General features: G+C 50.8%; 1 protein-coding gene across 2 annotated transcripts in view; it reads left to right on the top strand.

Annotated features, from left to right (window-relative positions):
* The first annotated feature begins 3,692 nt into the window (after positions 1-3,692).
* Positions 3,693-18,113, top strand: part of clint1a (clathrin interactor 1a) — a 24,090-nt gene continuing 9,669 nt past the window's right edge. For both annotated transcript variants that reach the window (XM_035411132.1, XM_035411133.1), the window contains exons 1-2: positions 3,693-3,879; positions 17,358-17,462. In XM_035411132.1, coding sequence (XP_035267023.1) covers positions 3,839-3,879; positions 17,358-17,462 — 146 coding nt within the window. In that variant the 5' untranslated portion in view covers positions 3,693-3,838. The remainder of the gene's footprint in view (positions 3,880-17,357; positions 17,463-18,113) is intronic.

The raw sequence follows: 18,113 nt of genomic DNA on the forward strand, positions 1-18,113 counted from the left end.
CCAGCAGCTCATGTGCAATGGCCTGTCCTCTGGAATCGCATGGCCCCTCTTCAGCGCGTACACCAGTGCTTCTGCAGCACGTGTGGTTTCTGTGTGGTGAGCGAGAGCATAGCCCTCTCTGTGTGGTGAGCGAGAGCATAGCCCTCAGCCTTAAACCACCACAAGTAGCCGTCCCCGTTCTGATGCAATTCTGTGGCCTGGTGGTTCAGACCTGAGGTTTATACGTCCGTGCATTTTAACAGTAAGACAATACATGTTAAATGGCTAATATAGGAACTGAGGAGATATATGTGAAATAGTTTTATGCATTTGATATTATATTGACAGTTCGGCATTTTATTTTACGCTAATACAGTTTCATTTCACATTTAAAAAATAGGTTTTATGATATGTTCACAATTATACAAAATGTAAGTGGTTGTAAGTTGTGTGTTTTATGATGTGTAACACATGTATTTGACCTTTATGTAAACAAATTTGCATTTTATTTTTGATTTTGTATGTTACCATACAGTCCCATGCTGAAGCATTTCTTCACTCCATTTCAGTGATATCCATGATCACCCATCTACATTATGAATGTTCGATACGTAGTTTTGTAAAGCAAATGTTTTTATTTGAAACTGGATGCTGAAACAAAACCGTTTTATGGGTGAAGGAAGTAAAATGACAGCAAAAACTTATCAGACAGTCGGTAAGCTGAAATCTCTTGATTGCATAAGTATTCGCCTCCTTGAGTAAACACTTGGTGAGAACCTCTCTGCCGGCACTTATGGCTTTGAATCGTGTTGCATAAGCTCCCACTAACTTTGAATACCAAGAAGGGGTCATTTTCATCCATTGTTGTTGGCAGATTTGTTCATTTTCTATCAAAATGGTAGCAGATCGCAACTTGCCGTAAATTTCTTCCCAGAATTCCGTTCAGGACTTTGGGCCACAAAAAAACACTTGTGTTTTTATTGTTAAGCTACTCCAGTGTGATTTTAAATTCCAGTTTTAGTCCTTTAGCTAATGTAAAATCTGCAAGAATGTTAGTACAATTTCCACAAAAAACACTATAAGGTGCCATAAATGACTCAAAACAGCATAAGATGTTTTTTTTTATGTGATATCCCCTTTATGAAATGAGAACTTCTGGAACTGAGAACAAGAAGCCTTTACAGAATATTTATATTTTATTTTTACTCACTATGTCTGAGTAGACACCTGTGAGCAATCACAGTGTTTGCTTTTCCTTGCATAGCAATGGAGCTAAGTATCAATTTCACGTTTTCCGTAGAAGGATAACAAGCTTTTGAAAATGGCCGATTCTAGTGAGGTCACAAAGGGGAAACTGAGCATGTGCCGTGGCTTTGATAGCATGCAGCACACAGACTGATGAGGAATCATATGCTTTATACATAGAGCTGCTTTTAAGTCCCGCTCCCCTGGGCTGGTACAGGGATACGCGCTCCTGCTTTTTCTGCCCTGAGTTTACTGTCTGAGCTAAATTAGTCCTGATTTATCATCCATTTGTTATCTTGGGCACAATTCGCTATTTGTGCCTTTAGATCCTGTTGCATGGAGAAACGCTGGAAGAAGGGTGTTAATTATGAGCGCACCACTTCCGCTGTCTCTTCGGGTTTCGCAGACGCTGACGCGATGGGGGATGTTTCTGAAGGATTGCCGTGATTAAAAACTCGGTGTGGCAATAAACAACCAAGAATGCACCAGCCTTCAAATAAAACATGCACTTCACTGAAGCTAATGAGGCTTTCACCTTGTCAGTTTTCAGCAAGGTGAAACCAAAGACCGAAGATTACACCATTGGCTTATTATAGTTTTCCCTCGTCTGAATTCATATTCCACTTTTCTCAACTTCACTTTTCACCTCAAACAGTTGCTCATGTTTGTGCGTCTGATAGAGATTTTTTGGTCCCTGTTTTTTCTTATGTTCAACTCATCAAAATGGGTGTCTGTTGTAACATAATGATTGGAGGAGACAGCAAAATATTCATGAGTACACCACATTGCACAACATAATTGCTATAAAATTCATAATTACCTGTCTTAACGGCGTCAATCTAGAGCAAATGCGCACAGTTTTGGACAAGGCCATAAATCATGGGGGCGAATCCCCTACACATATGTGTCTGACCACAAGTTTTAGTTTGTGGCTTTCTGAATGACAAAGGTGAGCAGAGAGGAAGTTCTGATTATTGCATTTACGCATTTGTTTACACAGCACTAAAGACTGTACATAATAAAAGTCACAAAATTGATAAAATGTACAGTATAAGGCGAATAAAAAAATATTGGCTTTGGAGAATCGACTAGAGATTGAAACAGCTAAGCAATAGAATATACAATAAACACGAAGCAGAAAAAACATGAAATAACTTACAGTTCAGACAGAACTGTATGTGTGTGTCTGTGTGTGTGAGTGTGCAGTACAGAAACTGAGGAAGCGTAAGTTTATATTCAATTCGATTTTATGTGTGTATGTTGCTTTTTTACAGAGACACTGTCACAAAGACGTTTCATGGAAAACAGAAAATATGAAAATTAGGAAAGACTGAAGCTGAACCCCTCCAAAACCAGAAAGTGGGATAAAAAAAAGCCCAATGGGAAGAAAAGAAAAAAAAAACAGTCAAACAGTGGAGAGAACAAACTCCCCATGGAGAAGAAATATCCGGAGGAATCTGACTTGAGAGGAGGAGCCCATCCTCGACAGCCTGGCCTGGTATCAGGCATTAAATCAGGCTGAACGGTAATAGCGAGGTAATAGGGAACCAATCAGAGCAAATAATCATCATATACATGAGCAGGTTGTATTGGGCATGAGGTGATGAAACCAGCTGATGAAATAAGAAAGTCCAAGAACAGAAATCAATGCCTGGGGGTGGGGGGGGGGGGGGGCGTGGTGGGGGGGACCAGGAGCGAGTGGCCTGTGAACTCAGGGCGGGGGGGGGATGACGTGGGATGTGGGACGGGGGACGGGGGGGTGCGGGCAGAAGCTCCAGGGAAGAGAACAGAAATGTACATGGGTTAGGAAGCAGATCATTACAGTGCTAAGCAGTGTAGAGGCCCCTGGGGGGGGGGGGGGGGGGGGGGGGGGGGGGGGGGGGGGGGGGGGGGGGGGGGGGGGGAATAAAGAAATGCCCCCGGGGTGCTCCGCTGTAGCGCCGTATCTGAAAGATGTGAAGGACGGGGTGTGCAGAGCCGTGAGAGTGATCCTGAACAGACAGCGCTCCAGCACAGAGCGGCAAACCAGCGCGTTCACACAGAGGCTGGGTTTCTGCACAGTCAGTTCAGCTCACGTACCTGCTCCGTGGCCCTGAACCAGGACCACCTTTCCCACACATATTTAACTACAGGACTGACTTTAAAACATTAGCTTTGCGCAAAAACAGTGTGTCTGAAGCCCGAACATGTTTCATGTCGTGTGACGTGAGATAATTATTTGTAGCCGTTGTCACTGAAATAATTACACTGATACATATAAGTGTATAGAATAATCCTAAATTGTAAGAATGTGGTAACTTTAAAGTCAAGTCACCATATACATTTAAACAAAACATGAACATGGCTTCATGTTTTATTTAAATGACGGGGACACCGCCAACATCAATAAAAACTACATGTCCTACAATCCTCAATGCTCTCTGCGCCGATGACGTTTCAAGGACGTCTCCGTAGTAACCTGGCCGGGCCCTCCTACTACCGCCGCCGACAGTGCTGGGGACTTTTGAGGGAGTTGGGAGACTGGTTTTCGTGACGGAAATCCAAGTCCATCGGTGGATTTAGACGGACTTGACAACGGTTTACTGAGGAAGAGAGCCGCTCTGATAGAGCCAGGATGTTGAATATGTGGAAAGTCAGAGAGTTGGTGGATAAAGCGTGAGTATCCTTGCAAATTGCGAGATTAAATTGTTGTTTTTGCGAGGCCCGGGGTTGTACCTGATCAAGAGAGACACGTATCCAGCTTTTTGACGTCAGACGGTGTACTCAGCTGATACTAGTAGTAGCCTGTCGTGGCTAGCTAAAGCTAACTACCCAGAGTCTTATCGAGTTCAAAGCACAAGGAGAAAGGAATATCTTGTCTTACTTATCCGCCAGTTTAACCCTTTTTTGTTATCTGACCCTTTCCTCTAACTATTCACCCTGCCAGACGCGAATAGAACACTCCGAATGGTACTTCTAGGTCTTTCCTGCTAAACACCTAGCTAGCCAGTCAGAGCGAATCCCTGTTTTCCAGAGATTTTTTGCTTTCAAATCCCCAAAAGCATTCACACTTTGCAGCTAGTTACCATGTTCAATACTCATCCTAGAATAGAGTAACACGTTTATAGCTAAAGCGTTCCCATACTGTAATTTCTTCTTAAGGTGTTTCTCAAACTAACTTAGGCCTTGGGCTGTAGCTAGTATTTAGCAAGCCATGTCATGTTTGATCAGGCTAGCTAGCTAGAACACGACTGTGTGCTTCTGTAGTTATAGTTTTATTCATTCACTGTTTATTGCTAAACACTTTGTTGTCCCGTGTAATTAGCTAGCTTGGCTAGTTCCGGGTTGTAAATGAATCTTTTAACCGTTTCACTGAGAGCAGTTTGACTGGCAGACCAGCTTCCGGGTAAATCGGCATGACAGGAGTAGAGCTAACGTTACTCATATTTGTGGTACAGGTTATTAAAAGTATCACCAATTGATAATTTAGCTATTGCAGCGGGCTACGCCTGAAACATTAAAGTGAAGTTGGCTAACGGCAATTAGCGTGTGAAAAAAATCCAAACCGTAGTCTGTAGGGTGGTTTTACCTGTTTATGGGTTTACAAATGATGAAACAGCGTCACCCCACCTTTTCACAATGCCGGCGTCTGTTGACGAAACTTTCTAACCTGTTTGGCCAAGTGTGTTGTTTTCTGGCGTTATAGCATAACGGGTGTTGTTACTGTGTTGAAGTCGGCTTTGTTGTTGTATGGTCTTCAGTGGAGTCAGTGCTTCTGCAGGATTGTTTGCGCATGCCATTGACTCTCCCCAACTTTTGCAACAAAGTCATGCTTATCTGAAATATTGTAAAATATCTCGGGCTTCGAGCATAGTAGTCAGCTGTGGAAATACTTTCGGTTTTGCACAGTAGCTATACGTTTAACGATGTATTCACTTCACATTGTATTTGAACATTTCAGGTGATACGGACTAGTATTTCACCAAAAAGCCACTCTCTTCAAAACATTTGTGGAACTAATTCTTGAGAAACATTTGTGTATAAGGATTCAGTCCTGCAGTTTAAGTCCAGCGTGTTATTAAAAAGTACGTAACTAGCTTTGTTCCCGTGTCCTGGTGGAGGGGATGAGTGGGGCACTCTGACCTGCTTGGCTGGATCCGGTGAAACTAAAATGAAACGCAAACGCGCTTGCGTTACTTCACATTGCATTCCTCGAGCACACGCGCGTATCCAGAGTGACGTACAAAAGTGGATAACATCGGTGTTTCCGTCAGGAATACGCTCTAAAAGTGTGATGTCACCGAGAACGCACAGAAGGCCCAGCTATAATGCACGTTAAGCCAGGTGAGCAGACCAGTAATTAGTGTTGGGAAGGAACGTAAATACCGCTACACAGCTAACTTATGTTTACCTTTAACAGTTCTACTGCAAAATGGAAAATCAAAAAGAGGATAATTAAAGAGGATTAGGGGAGCCAGCGTGTAGTCTGAAGTGTACAGTCTGTGTCAGAGGATTGGCAGGGGTTCTGCTGTCCTGATCATGTTGGCGACATGCTGTATCTTTTAGTGAGTTTGAGTTCTCTTACTGAAGTTTTAAATGTGCCTCTGTTGGTGTAAATCATCTTAAAAGTGACTGTGTGTTACAGTTCGTCTAAAAGAAGACGACTGATATGAAGGGTCAGTTAGGGAACTGGATCGCTAACCCTGAAGTTGCAAGCTGCACTCTTTAAAAGTTTTGCTTGTGGTTGCCTCGCTACGTAAATGAGCTCTTGAGTAAGGTGGAGATTTTTGTACGAGTGCATTCTGGTGCGTATCCTATGAAGTGCAATAGCAGAGGAGCCAAACACATAATGTGTTTTTGATCTGTCTCTTCCATGCCTGTGAAATGCAGTATCTGGAGTAACTGTTGTTTGTGTTGTGCAAGCCACATCTTGCCTTGATATTATGAATGGTGACAATATTAATAATGCCCCCAGGCCATACTGCCAGCTTGTGGGAAAGCAGACTACATGGCATACTGCACCATAGAATTCTGGCATACTGCACCATAGCATTCTGGCGTACTGCACCCTAAAGTGCTGGCGTACTGTCCAAAAAAGTGCTATCGTACCGCACAAAAGAGTGGTAGCGTACTGCACAAAAGAGTGCTAGCGTACTGCACCATAGAGTGCTATCGTACTGCACCAAAGAGTGCTAGCGCACTGCACCATAGAGTGCTATCGTACTGCACAAAAGAGTGCTAGCGCACTGCACCATAGAGTGCTATCGTACTGCACAAAAGAGTGCTAGCGCACTGCACCATAGAGTGCTATCGTACTGCACAAAAGAGTGCTAGCGCACTGCACCATAGAGTGCCAGTGTACTGCACAAAAGAGTGCTAGCGCACTGCACCATAGAGTGCCAGTGTACTGCACCATAGAGTGCCAGTGTACTGCACCATAGAGTGCTAGCGTTCTGCACCAAAAAGTGCTAGCGTACCGCACCAAAAAGTGCTAGCATACCGCACCATAGAGTGCTGGCGTACTGCACCATAGAATGCTAGCGTTCTGCACCAAAAAGTGCTAGCGTACTGCACCAAAGAGTGCTAGCATACCGCACCATAGAGTGCTGGCGTACTGCACCAAAGAATGCTAGCGTACCGCACCATAGAGTGCTAGCGTACCACACCATAGAGTGCTGACGTACCGCACCATATAGTGCTGACGTACCGCACCATAGAGTGCTGGCTTACTGCACCATAGAATGCTAGCGTACTGCACCATAGAGTGCTGGCGTACTGCACCATAGAGTGCTGGCGTACTGCACCATAGAGTGCTGGCGTACTGCACCATAGAGTGCTGGCGTACTGCGCCATAGAGTGCTAGCGTACCGCACCATAGAGTGCTGGCGTACTGCGCCATAGAGTGCTGGCGTACTGCGCCATAGAGTGCTGGCGTACTGCGCCATAGAGTGCTGGCGTACTGCGCCATAGAGTGCTGGCGTACTGCACCTGAGAGCCTGTCTGCAACAGACACCGATGTCCAAAACCTGAATTTCTTCCTCGGCTAGTTTCGAATGCAGTCCGACATTTTTGTAAGTGTGCAATGCAGTTGTCAGAAGGACGAGATGCTTTCTCTCAACTGTGCTGTCCGAGCAAGCACTTCAGCTTGTTATAACAGCGATAACAATAATAATCATTTTTATTTATATTGTGCATTTCTCAAGCCCGCGGTTTGGAGTTTACAGTCCCAGAAGGCCTCTGCATGGGGGTGACATGGAATGGCTGCTGTGGAGCTGGCTGGGGCGTGAGGCTTTAGGTCTGTGAGAATGTCTCCTGTGTGTAATAATAGCTCACAGGTGCGTGGCTGATTACTGCAGCGCTGCAGCACTGAAGCCTGAGCTGTTTGAACAGCTGCAGTACCTGTGGAGAAGGTACCTGTGGAAGAGGTACCTGTGGAGAAGGTACCTGTGGAAGAGGTACCTGTGGAGAAGGTACCTGTGCTGAAGGTACCTGTGGAAGAGGTACCTGTGGAGAAGGTACCTGTGGAGAAGGTACCTGTGGAAGAGGTACCTGTGGAAGAGGTACCTGTGGAGAAGGTACCTGTGGAAGAGGTACCTGTGGAGAAGGTACCTGTGGAGAAGGTACCTGTGGAAGAGGTACCTGTGGAGAAGGTACCTGTGGAAGAGGTACCTGTGGAGAAGGTACCTGTGGAAGAGGTGTGTTACTCCACTGACCCCCTCATTAGTTCCTCCTGTCCTGTAAGCTGGACCACGTGCCCCTGTTCCGGAAAATCTGGGCGTCCCCTGACCCCAACGGCACAGCTGGCCCGCTTCCAACGGCCCGCAGGTCACTGTGCAGCACGGTGCTCATAAATGTGCAGCCCAGCGCTGGCTTCTGATTGGCTAACGCTCAGTAAATGGATCACAGGGTTATTAAATATTACACCGTTACTTCATGCAGTTAACTGTGTGTCTCTCTCCCTGTGTGTCTGATGTACCCTCAGCACGCCCCCCTGACTCCACACGAGCGTTTGTAGACCTGGAGAGTTGACCTACATGGTCCGACTCCTGGAGATCAGAGGGAGCAAGTGAATGCAGGGGTGTTTTTATTTATTTAGAGAAGGGGGGTTACTCTTGACCCTGTATTGTACCTCCTCCTGCTGATCTCTGGACATGTTTGAGTGATGTTAGAGAAGTGGTGAGACTGTACTGGAGTCAGTCTGATGTGTAAGTTTGGGTGACGCAGCTTAGCGGTGGGGGCTAATGGAGAGCATGTGTGCTCTTTGCCATTCTGGGCCCCAGCAGAGGCCTCTCACTGCACTGCTGTTTATTTTTCTTCACTGTACAATCCTCCATCTACCTCTCCCTCTCCCCCTGTACTTCTCTCTCTCTCTCTGTCCCTCTCTCCCTCTGCTTCTCTCTGTCTGTCTCCCTCTCTGTCCCTCTCTTTCTTTGTGGGCTATGCCCAGCGTCACTACATCCCCGTCCTGAAGTTTCACGGCTGACAGACGTCCCCACCGTAAACAGGGCGGTATCCTTCACTGCTGTGGCCCGCCCCCCCCACCCACCCGTGTGACTGCTGTGTCCCCCCCCCCCCACCCGTGTCACTGCTGTGTCGTCCCCCCCCCACCCACCCGTGTCACTGCTGTGCCCCCCCCCCCACCCACCCGTGTCACTGCTGCGTCCCCCCCCCACCCACCCGTGTCACTGCTGTCCCCCCCCCCCCCACCCGTGTCACTGCTGTGTCCCCCCCCCACCCGTGTCACTGCTTGTGACTCGCAGTTTCTTCTCTGAGCAGCGCTGTGGTGAACAGAACTGTCCTCACTGCTGGTCCTGGGTCAGTAGCGTCCATCGTTAAGCAGGAACACCCTAAATCACAGGAGTGGGAAGATTGGGGGGGGGGGGTAGCTGGTGTGGACATAATTGGCAGCCCCAGCGTCCCCCCCCCCTCCGTGGTGAGTGTGTGGCTCAGGTCTGTGGGGTTCTGGAAGGCGCTGGAGCTGAGTGTCTGAGGGGCTCAGAGAAAGGGCCAAACTCTGGCCTGACAGGAGGGCGCAGCGCGTTGACAAACTGCCGCTGGGACGTGTCGCGGTTTGCTAAAACGCACAAGGCCGGTCTCCACTGCTATCCCTCCGCCCCCATACCCCTCCCCCCCCCACCGCTCTCCCTGCGCGTGCCCCCCCCCCCCACCGCTCTCCCTGCCCCCCCCCTCCCCCCCCCACCGCTCTCCGTCGGCCCCTCCCACCTGCTCCACAGATATTTACAACCAGGGGGTTCCTTTTTTCCCCTCTGAAATAGCGGTGAGCTCAGGATTAGCCGGGTCAGTGTGGGAGAGCGCTTCCCCTCTCTGTCAGCTCGGTGCAGCCCGGGCCGTCCCAGATTTGAGTGCTGGAACCCGTCTGGCCTGTCTGTCGGGGGCAGGGAGCGCCAGGGCGGGTGGGGCCAGGGCGGGTAGCGCCAGGGCGTGCAGACCGGGCGCTGACGGAGACGCAGGTAACAGACGCGCTAGCTGTCACCGCTAGCCGCGCACGCATGGCTGCAGCTGAATGGGAGCGCCATCAATACCGTGCTCCACGCCAAGCTCCCGGGGGACAGGGCGGGGGGGGGCGCCTTTACAGGAGCGCCACTGGGCCCAGTTTAGCACCTCCCCCCCCCCCTCCATACAGGTCACAGCGCGCTGACTTCTGCTCCTGGGCGCGTTTTCTGGGTGCATAGCCACACTCCCCTCTCCTGCAAAACCGCCACTCCCCGGAGTGGGAAAGTGGATTAGGGTGCCTGTGTTGGGGGGGAGGGGATGGCTTTGTTGAGGTTCAGGCGGTTGTGTTAGGGTGGCTGTGTTAGGCTTTGGGTGGCTGTGTTCAGTTTAAGGTGGCTGTGTTGGGGAGGGTGCTGTGTTAGGGTTAGGGTGGCTGTGTTGGGGAGGGTGCTGTGTTAGGGTTAGGGTGGCTGTGTTGGGGAGGGTGCTGTGTTAGGGTTAGGGTGGCTGTGTTGGGGAGGGTGCTGTGTATATATTGCTGCAGTGATTGTGTGGATTGATGAATGAGGTTAGGGTGGCTGTGTTGGGGAGGGTGCTGTGTTAGGGTTAGGGTGGCTGTGTTGGGGTTAGGGTGGCTGTGTTGGGGAGGGTGCTGTGTTAGGGTTAGCTTGGGTCTGTTGGGGAGGGTGTGTTGGGGTTAGGGTGGCTGTGTTGGGGAGGGTGCTGTGTATATATTGCTGCAGTGATTGTGTGGATTGATGAATGGGGTTAGGGTTAGGGTGGCTGTGTTGGGGAGGGTGCTGTGTTAGGGTTAGGGTGGCTGTGTTGGGGAGGGTGTGTTGGGGTTAGGGTGGCTGTGTTGGGGAGGGTGCTGTGTTAGGGTGGCTGTGTTGGGGAGGGTGCTGTGTATATATTGCTGCAGTGATTGTGTGGATTGATGAATGAGGTTAGGGTTAGGGTGGCTGTGTTGGGGAGGGTGCTGTGTTAGGGTTAGGGTGGCTGTGTTGGGGAGGGTGTGTTGGGGTTAGGGTGGCTGTGTTGGGGAGGGTGCTGTGTTAGGGTGGCTGTGTTGGGGAGGGTGCTGTGTTAGGGTTAGGGTGGCTGTGTTAGGGTTAGGGTGGCTGTGTTGGGGAGGGTGTGTTGGGGTTAGGGTGGCTGTGTTGGGGAGGGTGCTGTGTTAGGGTTAGGGTGGCTGTGTTGGGGAGGGTGCTGTGTTAGGGTTAGGGTGGCTGTGTTGGGGAGGGTGCTGTGTTAGGGTTAGGGTGGCTGTGTTGGGGAGGGTGTGTTAGGGTTAGGGTGGCTGTGTTGGGGAGGGTGTGTTAGGGTTAGGGTGGCTGTGTTGGGGAGGGTGCTGTGTTAGGGTTAGGGTGGCTGTGTTGGGGAGGGTGCTGTGTTAGGGTTAGGGTGGCTGTGTTGGGGAGGGTGCTGTGTTAGGGTTAGGGTGGCTGTGTTGGGGAGGGTGCTGTGTTAGGGTTAGGGTGGCTGTGTTGGGGAGGGTGCTGTGTTAGGGTTAGGGTGGCTGTGTTGGGGAGGGTGCTGTGTTAGGGTTAGGGTGGCTGTGTTGGGGAGGGTGCTGTGTTAGGGTGGCTGTGTTGGGGAGGGTGCTGTGTTAGGGTGGCTGTGTTGGGGAGGGTGCTGTGTTAGGGTTAGGGTGGCTGTGTTGGGGAGGGTGCTGTGTTAGGGTGGCTGTGTTGGGGAGGGTGCTGTGTTAGGGTGGCTGTGTTGGGGAGGGTGTGTTGGGGTTAGGGTGGCTGTGTTGGGGAGGGTGCTGTGTATGCAGTGATTGTGGGGAATGATGAATGGGGTTTGTTTGAGCTTATCACAGCTGAGCCTCGAGAGGCTGATAAAACCGGTTAATTTTTCTCCTCGCTTTCCTCCGTGATTGTCCGTCTGTTTGCACAGCGTATCGTATCGCACAAGCGATTTTCACGCGGTAATACACACCCCTGCCGGTAACACACACCCCCGCGTGCAAGCTGTAGAATTTAAACAATTTCGTATTTACTTAACATGATCTTTAGAATTCCTGAGTTTTCTTTTTCGGTTCGTTTAGTTTGTTCCGTGGCAGAGTGTTTGTTTCGCCCGTAGAGTGGGTGGTTATGCTGGTTACTCTGCTGGGTCCTTCAGTGTGTCTGTAGTGTTTCGGTTACCGGTGAGCCCACGACAGGCTAACGAATGCTGAAAATGCACCCTGGGGTCAGAAGTGTTCAGGTTCACATCAGCAGGTCCGCTCTGCAGATGATGACGGGGGGGACACATTAACGGGGTCCTTCCTGGGGGAGACGGAGAGCTCCTCTCCGTGTGCGTGAGGTAGCACTGTTCACCAGCAACCAGAGAACGGGAGAAGGCTGAAATAAACTCCTGTTGTGGGGGGGGAGGAGGGAGGAGGGAGGGGGGGGGATTGGATTAATCCAGAAAGTTAGCCGGAGTAAGCCTCTCTCTCTCCGCTGTGTTAGGTGGCTTTGCCCGGCCTCATATAGCACACAGACCCACAGAGCAGCTCTGAATGGGGCCTTGTTCTCCTGGCTCTGCCCTGCACATGCAGCTGGGCGGCACTGTGTCTTTAACATGAGCCTTAGACTGGCGTTAGAGGACTTCACCCCCTCAGTGAATCACAGGAAATCTCTCTCTCTTCATAAATACATATATGACTCTATATCACTCATTTACTCTATCTCTCTCTCTCACAGACACGCACGCACTCACACTCTCTCTGTGTTTTAGTGTTAAGCAAGGGGAGAGAGGCCAGCCTTGGGCTTGCTGACGTGGCGGAGGAGGAGGAGGAGGAGCGGGACTGTAAATCGGGGCGCTGGGACTCCTCCCCAGGCCTCCTCCCCCTCTGCCACCCCCCAGGGCCTCCAGAAAACTCAAACTTGCCTCACCTTTAAAAAAAAGGAAAGAAAAGCAAGAGGAACACTGTTGCGGCTGCTAATCCACTTAAATGTTTGTGGTCCGGTGCGTTTCACTCGGGCCTGTAGTGTGAGAAATGTTCTGCTTCAGGGGCAGGAGCACCGGAACATGCCGGATTAGGGGCGGTGGTTCTGCTCGCGTGTTTCTGCGTCTGTGTGTGAAATGAGTCGGCTCTTTAAATTAGCCCCGAAAGTACAGAACGAGCCCCGGAGAGCCAGCCCCCTGTCCCGGGCTGTCCTCCCCCCCGAGCCGTCCCGTGGCCCTCGCGCTCCAGCCGGCCGTCCGTTTCCTTAAAGAGGAAAAACAAAACGTGAAATGAGAGCTGGGCTGTTTCTTTCCAGAACTGGCTGTTCCCTTTGTGTGATGAAAACTGACACATGCCCTGTAACTGGGTCTCTGTCATTTCCTGGAAACACCCGGAAGCTAACGTGTAAGAATGAAAAACAGGTGTACCTGACCTGGAGTCCTCCAAGCACGCTGAAGTTTTTTTTCTTAAACCACACAAACCTGTTATTCCAGTGTTGGGCAATTTCAATTAACGGGTTGTACCGCAAAATATTTTGTTTTGCAGTTTAGTTTTGCAGTTTGCAAACTTAGGTTTTGCATGTAATACCTACATTTTCTGGACTTTTCTGGAGCAATTGTGCATTGTCCTTTGGAAGCAGCATTGAAGTGTAGTTACCCTCAGAAGCATCTGGAACACGGAGGAATTGACATCAAATCTAGAAAATGATCGAATTAAAATTCTGGAGAGGTAATTAGGCTTAGGAACACGTTTGATTACAGGGAGCTTTGTGAACTTATATTATTTAGGCTACCATGGCAACATACCTGCCTCAACATTGAAGAATGTGGTAGTTTGTGAAGACGCTGAAACGTTTGCTGAAGGTGATGGAGGGGTTCGGCCGCGTTGTTGTTGTTTGTTTTTTGGGGTGCACCCCGGTTTCAGCCTCTGGATTAGTGCGCTGGATTACACCTACAGAGCGAGCATCAGCCGTGCCTCAGCAGCGCCCCCTGTGTGTGTGTCTGAGGTGCTGCAGGTGCTCCCCCCGGTGGTGCTCCTGTACAGTGGTGCCATGTTTGGATCAGAGATGGCTCAGGTGCTCCACAGCGCCCCCCCTGGCGGTGCTCCTGTACAGCGGTGCCGTGTTTGGATCAGAGATGGCTCAGGTGCTCCACAGCGCCCCCCCTGGCGGCGCTGCTGTACTGCGGTGCGGTGTTTGGATCAGAGACGGCTCAGTGGCCAGATCCTGGGGAGTTACTGGCTGCTCCCTTCAAACGGTTCCCCGCTGCGCTCTGGTTTCCGCGCGGGACGGCGGGAATGCTGAGGCGTGTTGGCGGTAACAGCGGGGTCTGGGCGCGGCGCGGTCCCGGGAGGGTGGGGGGGGGGGCGTGGTCCCCAGGGGCCCCGCTGCTCTTCTAACGATGATCAGTGAGCCTTTCATAACCGCATACTCAGCCCAAACGCCGGCCCCTGCCCCCGCACACGCTCACGCACTCCCGCATCTCCATGCGAACGCACCGGCCGCGAACGCCGCGCTCAGAAGCGGCAGGTAGACGGGGGTGGGGGGGTGGAGTGGGGGGGGGGCTGTTTTATCTGCTCTGCTGGGTCTGGCTGGGACGGAGCTTTCTCTCTCTCTGAATGTGGAAGCAGGTGTGCGGGGGGGGGGTGTGGGGGGGGGGAACAAAGCCGAGCGCGGTACGGACGGCTGTCTCTCTCCGTTCCCCTCGCCTCCTCTCTCTCTTATTTGGGGGGGGTGGGGGGTGCAGGTGAGGAGCAGTTCACCCCCCTCTCTCAGCGCTGTTCCTCCTGTGCAGCGGTCCTGGGCTTTGAAACGCACACGGTTTGCACACAGCTTTCAGGACATTCGTTTTAAAAACCCTCATTTATTATTTATCAGGCTGCGATTCCCTTCTAATCTTAGTCTCCCTTCTCTCGCTCCTCTCTCCCTCCCTCCCTCTCTCTCTCGCTCCCTCCCTCCCTCCCTCCCCATCTCTCTCTCAGTCTCTCTCTGGGTTGCCTTGAAAGTCCTCATAGTTTTGATTGTTTCTGTTGTGCTGATATGTAAATGGCTCCTACTCCAGAGCTCTCCAAACACCAGTCAAGAATCTAAAGCCCAAGTCCGACAGTGTTTTTATTCTGTCCTGTGTGATGTGTGCGCGGATCATAATGTGCATGGTTCCCACTGACGCTGGAGCCTGCAGTGTGTGAACTCTGTGTTCTTTTAGTGTGTGTGTGTGTGTGTGTGTGTACGTGTGTACGTGCATGCGCGCGTGTGTGTGAGGGCAGGACACAGTTGTGCACTTTGGGGTTTTTTTTTTAACAAACTCAGATTTCCTGTGAAAGCATTGCACTTGATATATTTGTTCTGGTGGTATAAAGGGTGGTGTTGGGCATGGTTCAGCCTGAGCTTCCTTTGTCTTTGGGGTTTCTGCCGTGTGTCACTGGATTCTGTCACATCGGGGATTCCTGACCCCACAGGCCAGCGTCAGAGCCAGGCCCACTCACTACTGATTCACCGTCTGCGCAGAGTGTGCAGCTGAGAGGTGCAGAGAGAGACAGAGATGCACAAGGTCACTGCAGCTGCGCTTCCTGCAGGAAATCAGTTTCATTAACACTGAAAAGCAGCGTCCAGCTTCAGCTCTGAGTGCTTCAGCTCTGAATCTCAGTGCTTCTCTTAAGGGCAGAAGCTTCAGCTCTGAATCTCAGTGCTTCTATTAAGGGCAGAAGCTTCGCCTTCGTCATTTCCTGTCGACTGCCGTTAGATTATTTGAGCTGACGGCTTCTCTTAGAAAAGTGGTTCAGATGAATCCTATCTGAGTGTTTCTTCCGGGAGATTTTGTCTCGCTGTCAGTCCCACGATGTCTAAAACCACACCGAGGCGAACGATTTTATCTCCGTTCGCTTGTTATTCGTCAGTTTTGCACCGTTTTGAGTGCTGCGGTGGAACTCTCTCGAACCCTCTTCCTCTCTCTCACACCATCATCACGCCCTCCACAGACACCTCTCCATGAGCCCCCTCCCCCGTACAGAGTGGGTATGGGAAGGAGAAATAAATGCTGTGTGTTCTATGAGGATCAGGAAACCATAATCAGGTAGAACACAGCTGAGAGATCTGAGAGATTTTACAGGCCGCTCTGGCTGCAGTGTGCAGTGTGTGATGCTGTGAGCTGCTTCGTCTGCAGCTGCAGCTGCGCTGTGCGCATGACTGCATCACTGCATCTGCCCCAGTCACTCTGCCCCCTCTCACCGACTGACCCTGGATCAGCCTCTGAGACTGCTGCCATTCTACCCCTCTCTCTCTCTCTCACTCTCTCACTCCCTCTCTTCCCCTCTCTCTCTCTCACTCCCTCTCTCCCCCTCTGTCTCTCTCACTCCCTCCCTCTCCCGCTGTCTCTTTCCCTCCCTCCCTCTCTCTCTCCCCCTCTGTCTCTCTCTCTCTCCTCTCTCTCTGCCTCTACCCCTCTCTCACTCCCTCCCTCTCTCTCCCGCTGTCTCTTTCCCTCCCTCTCTCTCTCCCCCTCTCCTCTCTCTGCTCTCTCCCTCTACCCCTCTCTCACTTCCTTCCTCTCTCTTTCTCTCTACTCTGAGAAGACAGCTGTGCTGTTTTTATCTCTCTCTCTCTCTCCTGCATGTGTTTTATTTTCTATGAGAGAGAGAGAGAGGCCCAGCTGAGGGGTGAGGCGATGGCACTACACCCCCCCACCCCCCTCCCCCCCAAACGGCCATCTTCAGACCATCTGGTTGGCACAGTTCTATGGGCCTTCTATTTTGGCTTCGTAAAGTTCTTCACCAAAGATTTTTTAAAAAGTATTTCCCGGGGGGGGAAGTAGACGTTTTTGGGATTTAGGCCTGCACTCCCGCTCACTCAGTGCTGTTCAGTGCTGTGGATTTGGGTCGTTCACCAGCAGCGTGTGGGTCAGTGAAACGGCTGAAACTCGTTCTGTGGTCTGGAGCCACGGCGATCGCCCAGTGAGTCTGTGTTCTTCACAAATGCAGTTTAACTCGTACGCATTCTTTAACAAGGTGTTTATTTTATTAATTTTCATTCTGTTTGGACTGCTGTGTGTCAGCCAGCCCGAAATGGATTAAATCCTAAATTGTTTGCATATGCCTGAGGTACAGCTTTTCCAGCAGTTTTCAGTCCTACCTGACCTTTTACAGGAAATGACTTGGTTCAGTAATGCTGTGCATTGTGGGTACTGTAGTACACAGGGCTGAGTTCAGTGTGAGTCAGCATTCCTCTATTCATTATGAGATTTCCAGGCCCACGTTCCAAACTACTCAAAATCACCTGGGTCCACGGGGTCATAGGGTCACGGGGTCATGGGGTCAGAGGTGCTGTGGTTTGTTCTCAGGGAAAACATGGCGGAGGCAGGATTCCCCATCTCCACTGTCTGAAAACGTCCGGCTGTCGTCCGTCTGTCTGTCTCTCCTCTTCCCCTTCTCTGTGTTAATTCCTGTGTCGTTCCTGTGGTCCTGCTGGCTCGGTCCGGTTCTGACCACTCGCGTGTGTCTGCGTGTTTGTGCTGCGGTGTGGGGGGGGGGGGGGGTTCAGAGAGACCAGCCCCTGAGCAATGGGGTGCTATATTACAGCTCCGCCCCCTCCCAGCAGGGGGCGCTGTATTGTAGCTCCACCCCCTCCCAGTAGGGGGCGCTATATTACAGCTGAACCCCCTCCCAGCAGGGGGCGCTGTATTGCAGCTCAAACGCTGACCCGCTGCATCGTGCTGCTCCACGTGATGGATCGTCTGTTTACCCCCCCTCCTTTTTTTCTCCCCCCTTCTAGCACCAATGTCGTGATGAACTACTCAGAGATCGAGTCCAAGGTTCGAGAAGCCACCAACGATGACCCCTGGGGCCCTTCGGGACAGCTGATGGGGGAGATCGCCAAGTGAGTGTCAATCAGTCAGGGCGGGGGGCGGGGGGGTGTGGGGGGGGGGTGCTGGCTTGAACCCAGGCCTGTTTTCAGTTTAATCTATTGGCTTATTCACTTCCTCATTTACAGAGAGGAAGTGATGCATTTCACATTATTATATACAGAAAATAATGCTGTAGCTTCTCCATCGCTGAAGTAGGTATTCCAGTTGAAAAGCATTTTTAAATGCAGGGGAACAGCAGCTCAGTTTAAATCCGTCCGCTGCGCTGGTTTGCATCTTGCTGTGCGGAATTTAAATGGGTGAGACCGGCACAGGAAACGGGCGCCCCAGTGCATTCTGGGGGCCGGAGACGGACAGGAACAGTGCTCCGTTAGTGAAATTTTGGCATTAAAAACCCGAACGGCTGAAATGTTTCACAGTTAGGGCGGCTGTGAAGGTTCCTGTGGAGAGGGCGACAGGACCTGGAGGGCACTGCTTTTAATCTTGTTTTTAATCTTGGTTTGATCCTGATTTTTATGCCCCACTTTTCATTTATTTTAATTTGGGTGTTTTAAAAGTATTCACCCTTTTTATATTTGCTGTTTTCTCAGAACATTTTTTCTGGTCGTGTTTTGTAAGGTTAACTCCGCCCCCTGCCCCCCCCTCCCCCCGCCCCGCCCCCCGCC

This window comes from Anguilla anguilla, chromosome 3 (genome assembly GCF_013347855.1).
Source record: "Anguilla anguilla isolate fAngAng1 chromosome 3, fAngAng1.pri, whole genome shotgun sequence".
NCBI classification, from domain to species: domain Eukaryota; kingdom Metazoa; phylum Chordata; class Actinopteri; order Anguilliformes; family Anguillidae; genus Anguilla; species Anguilla anguilla.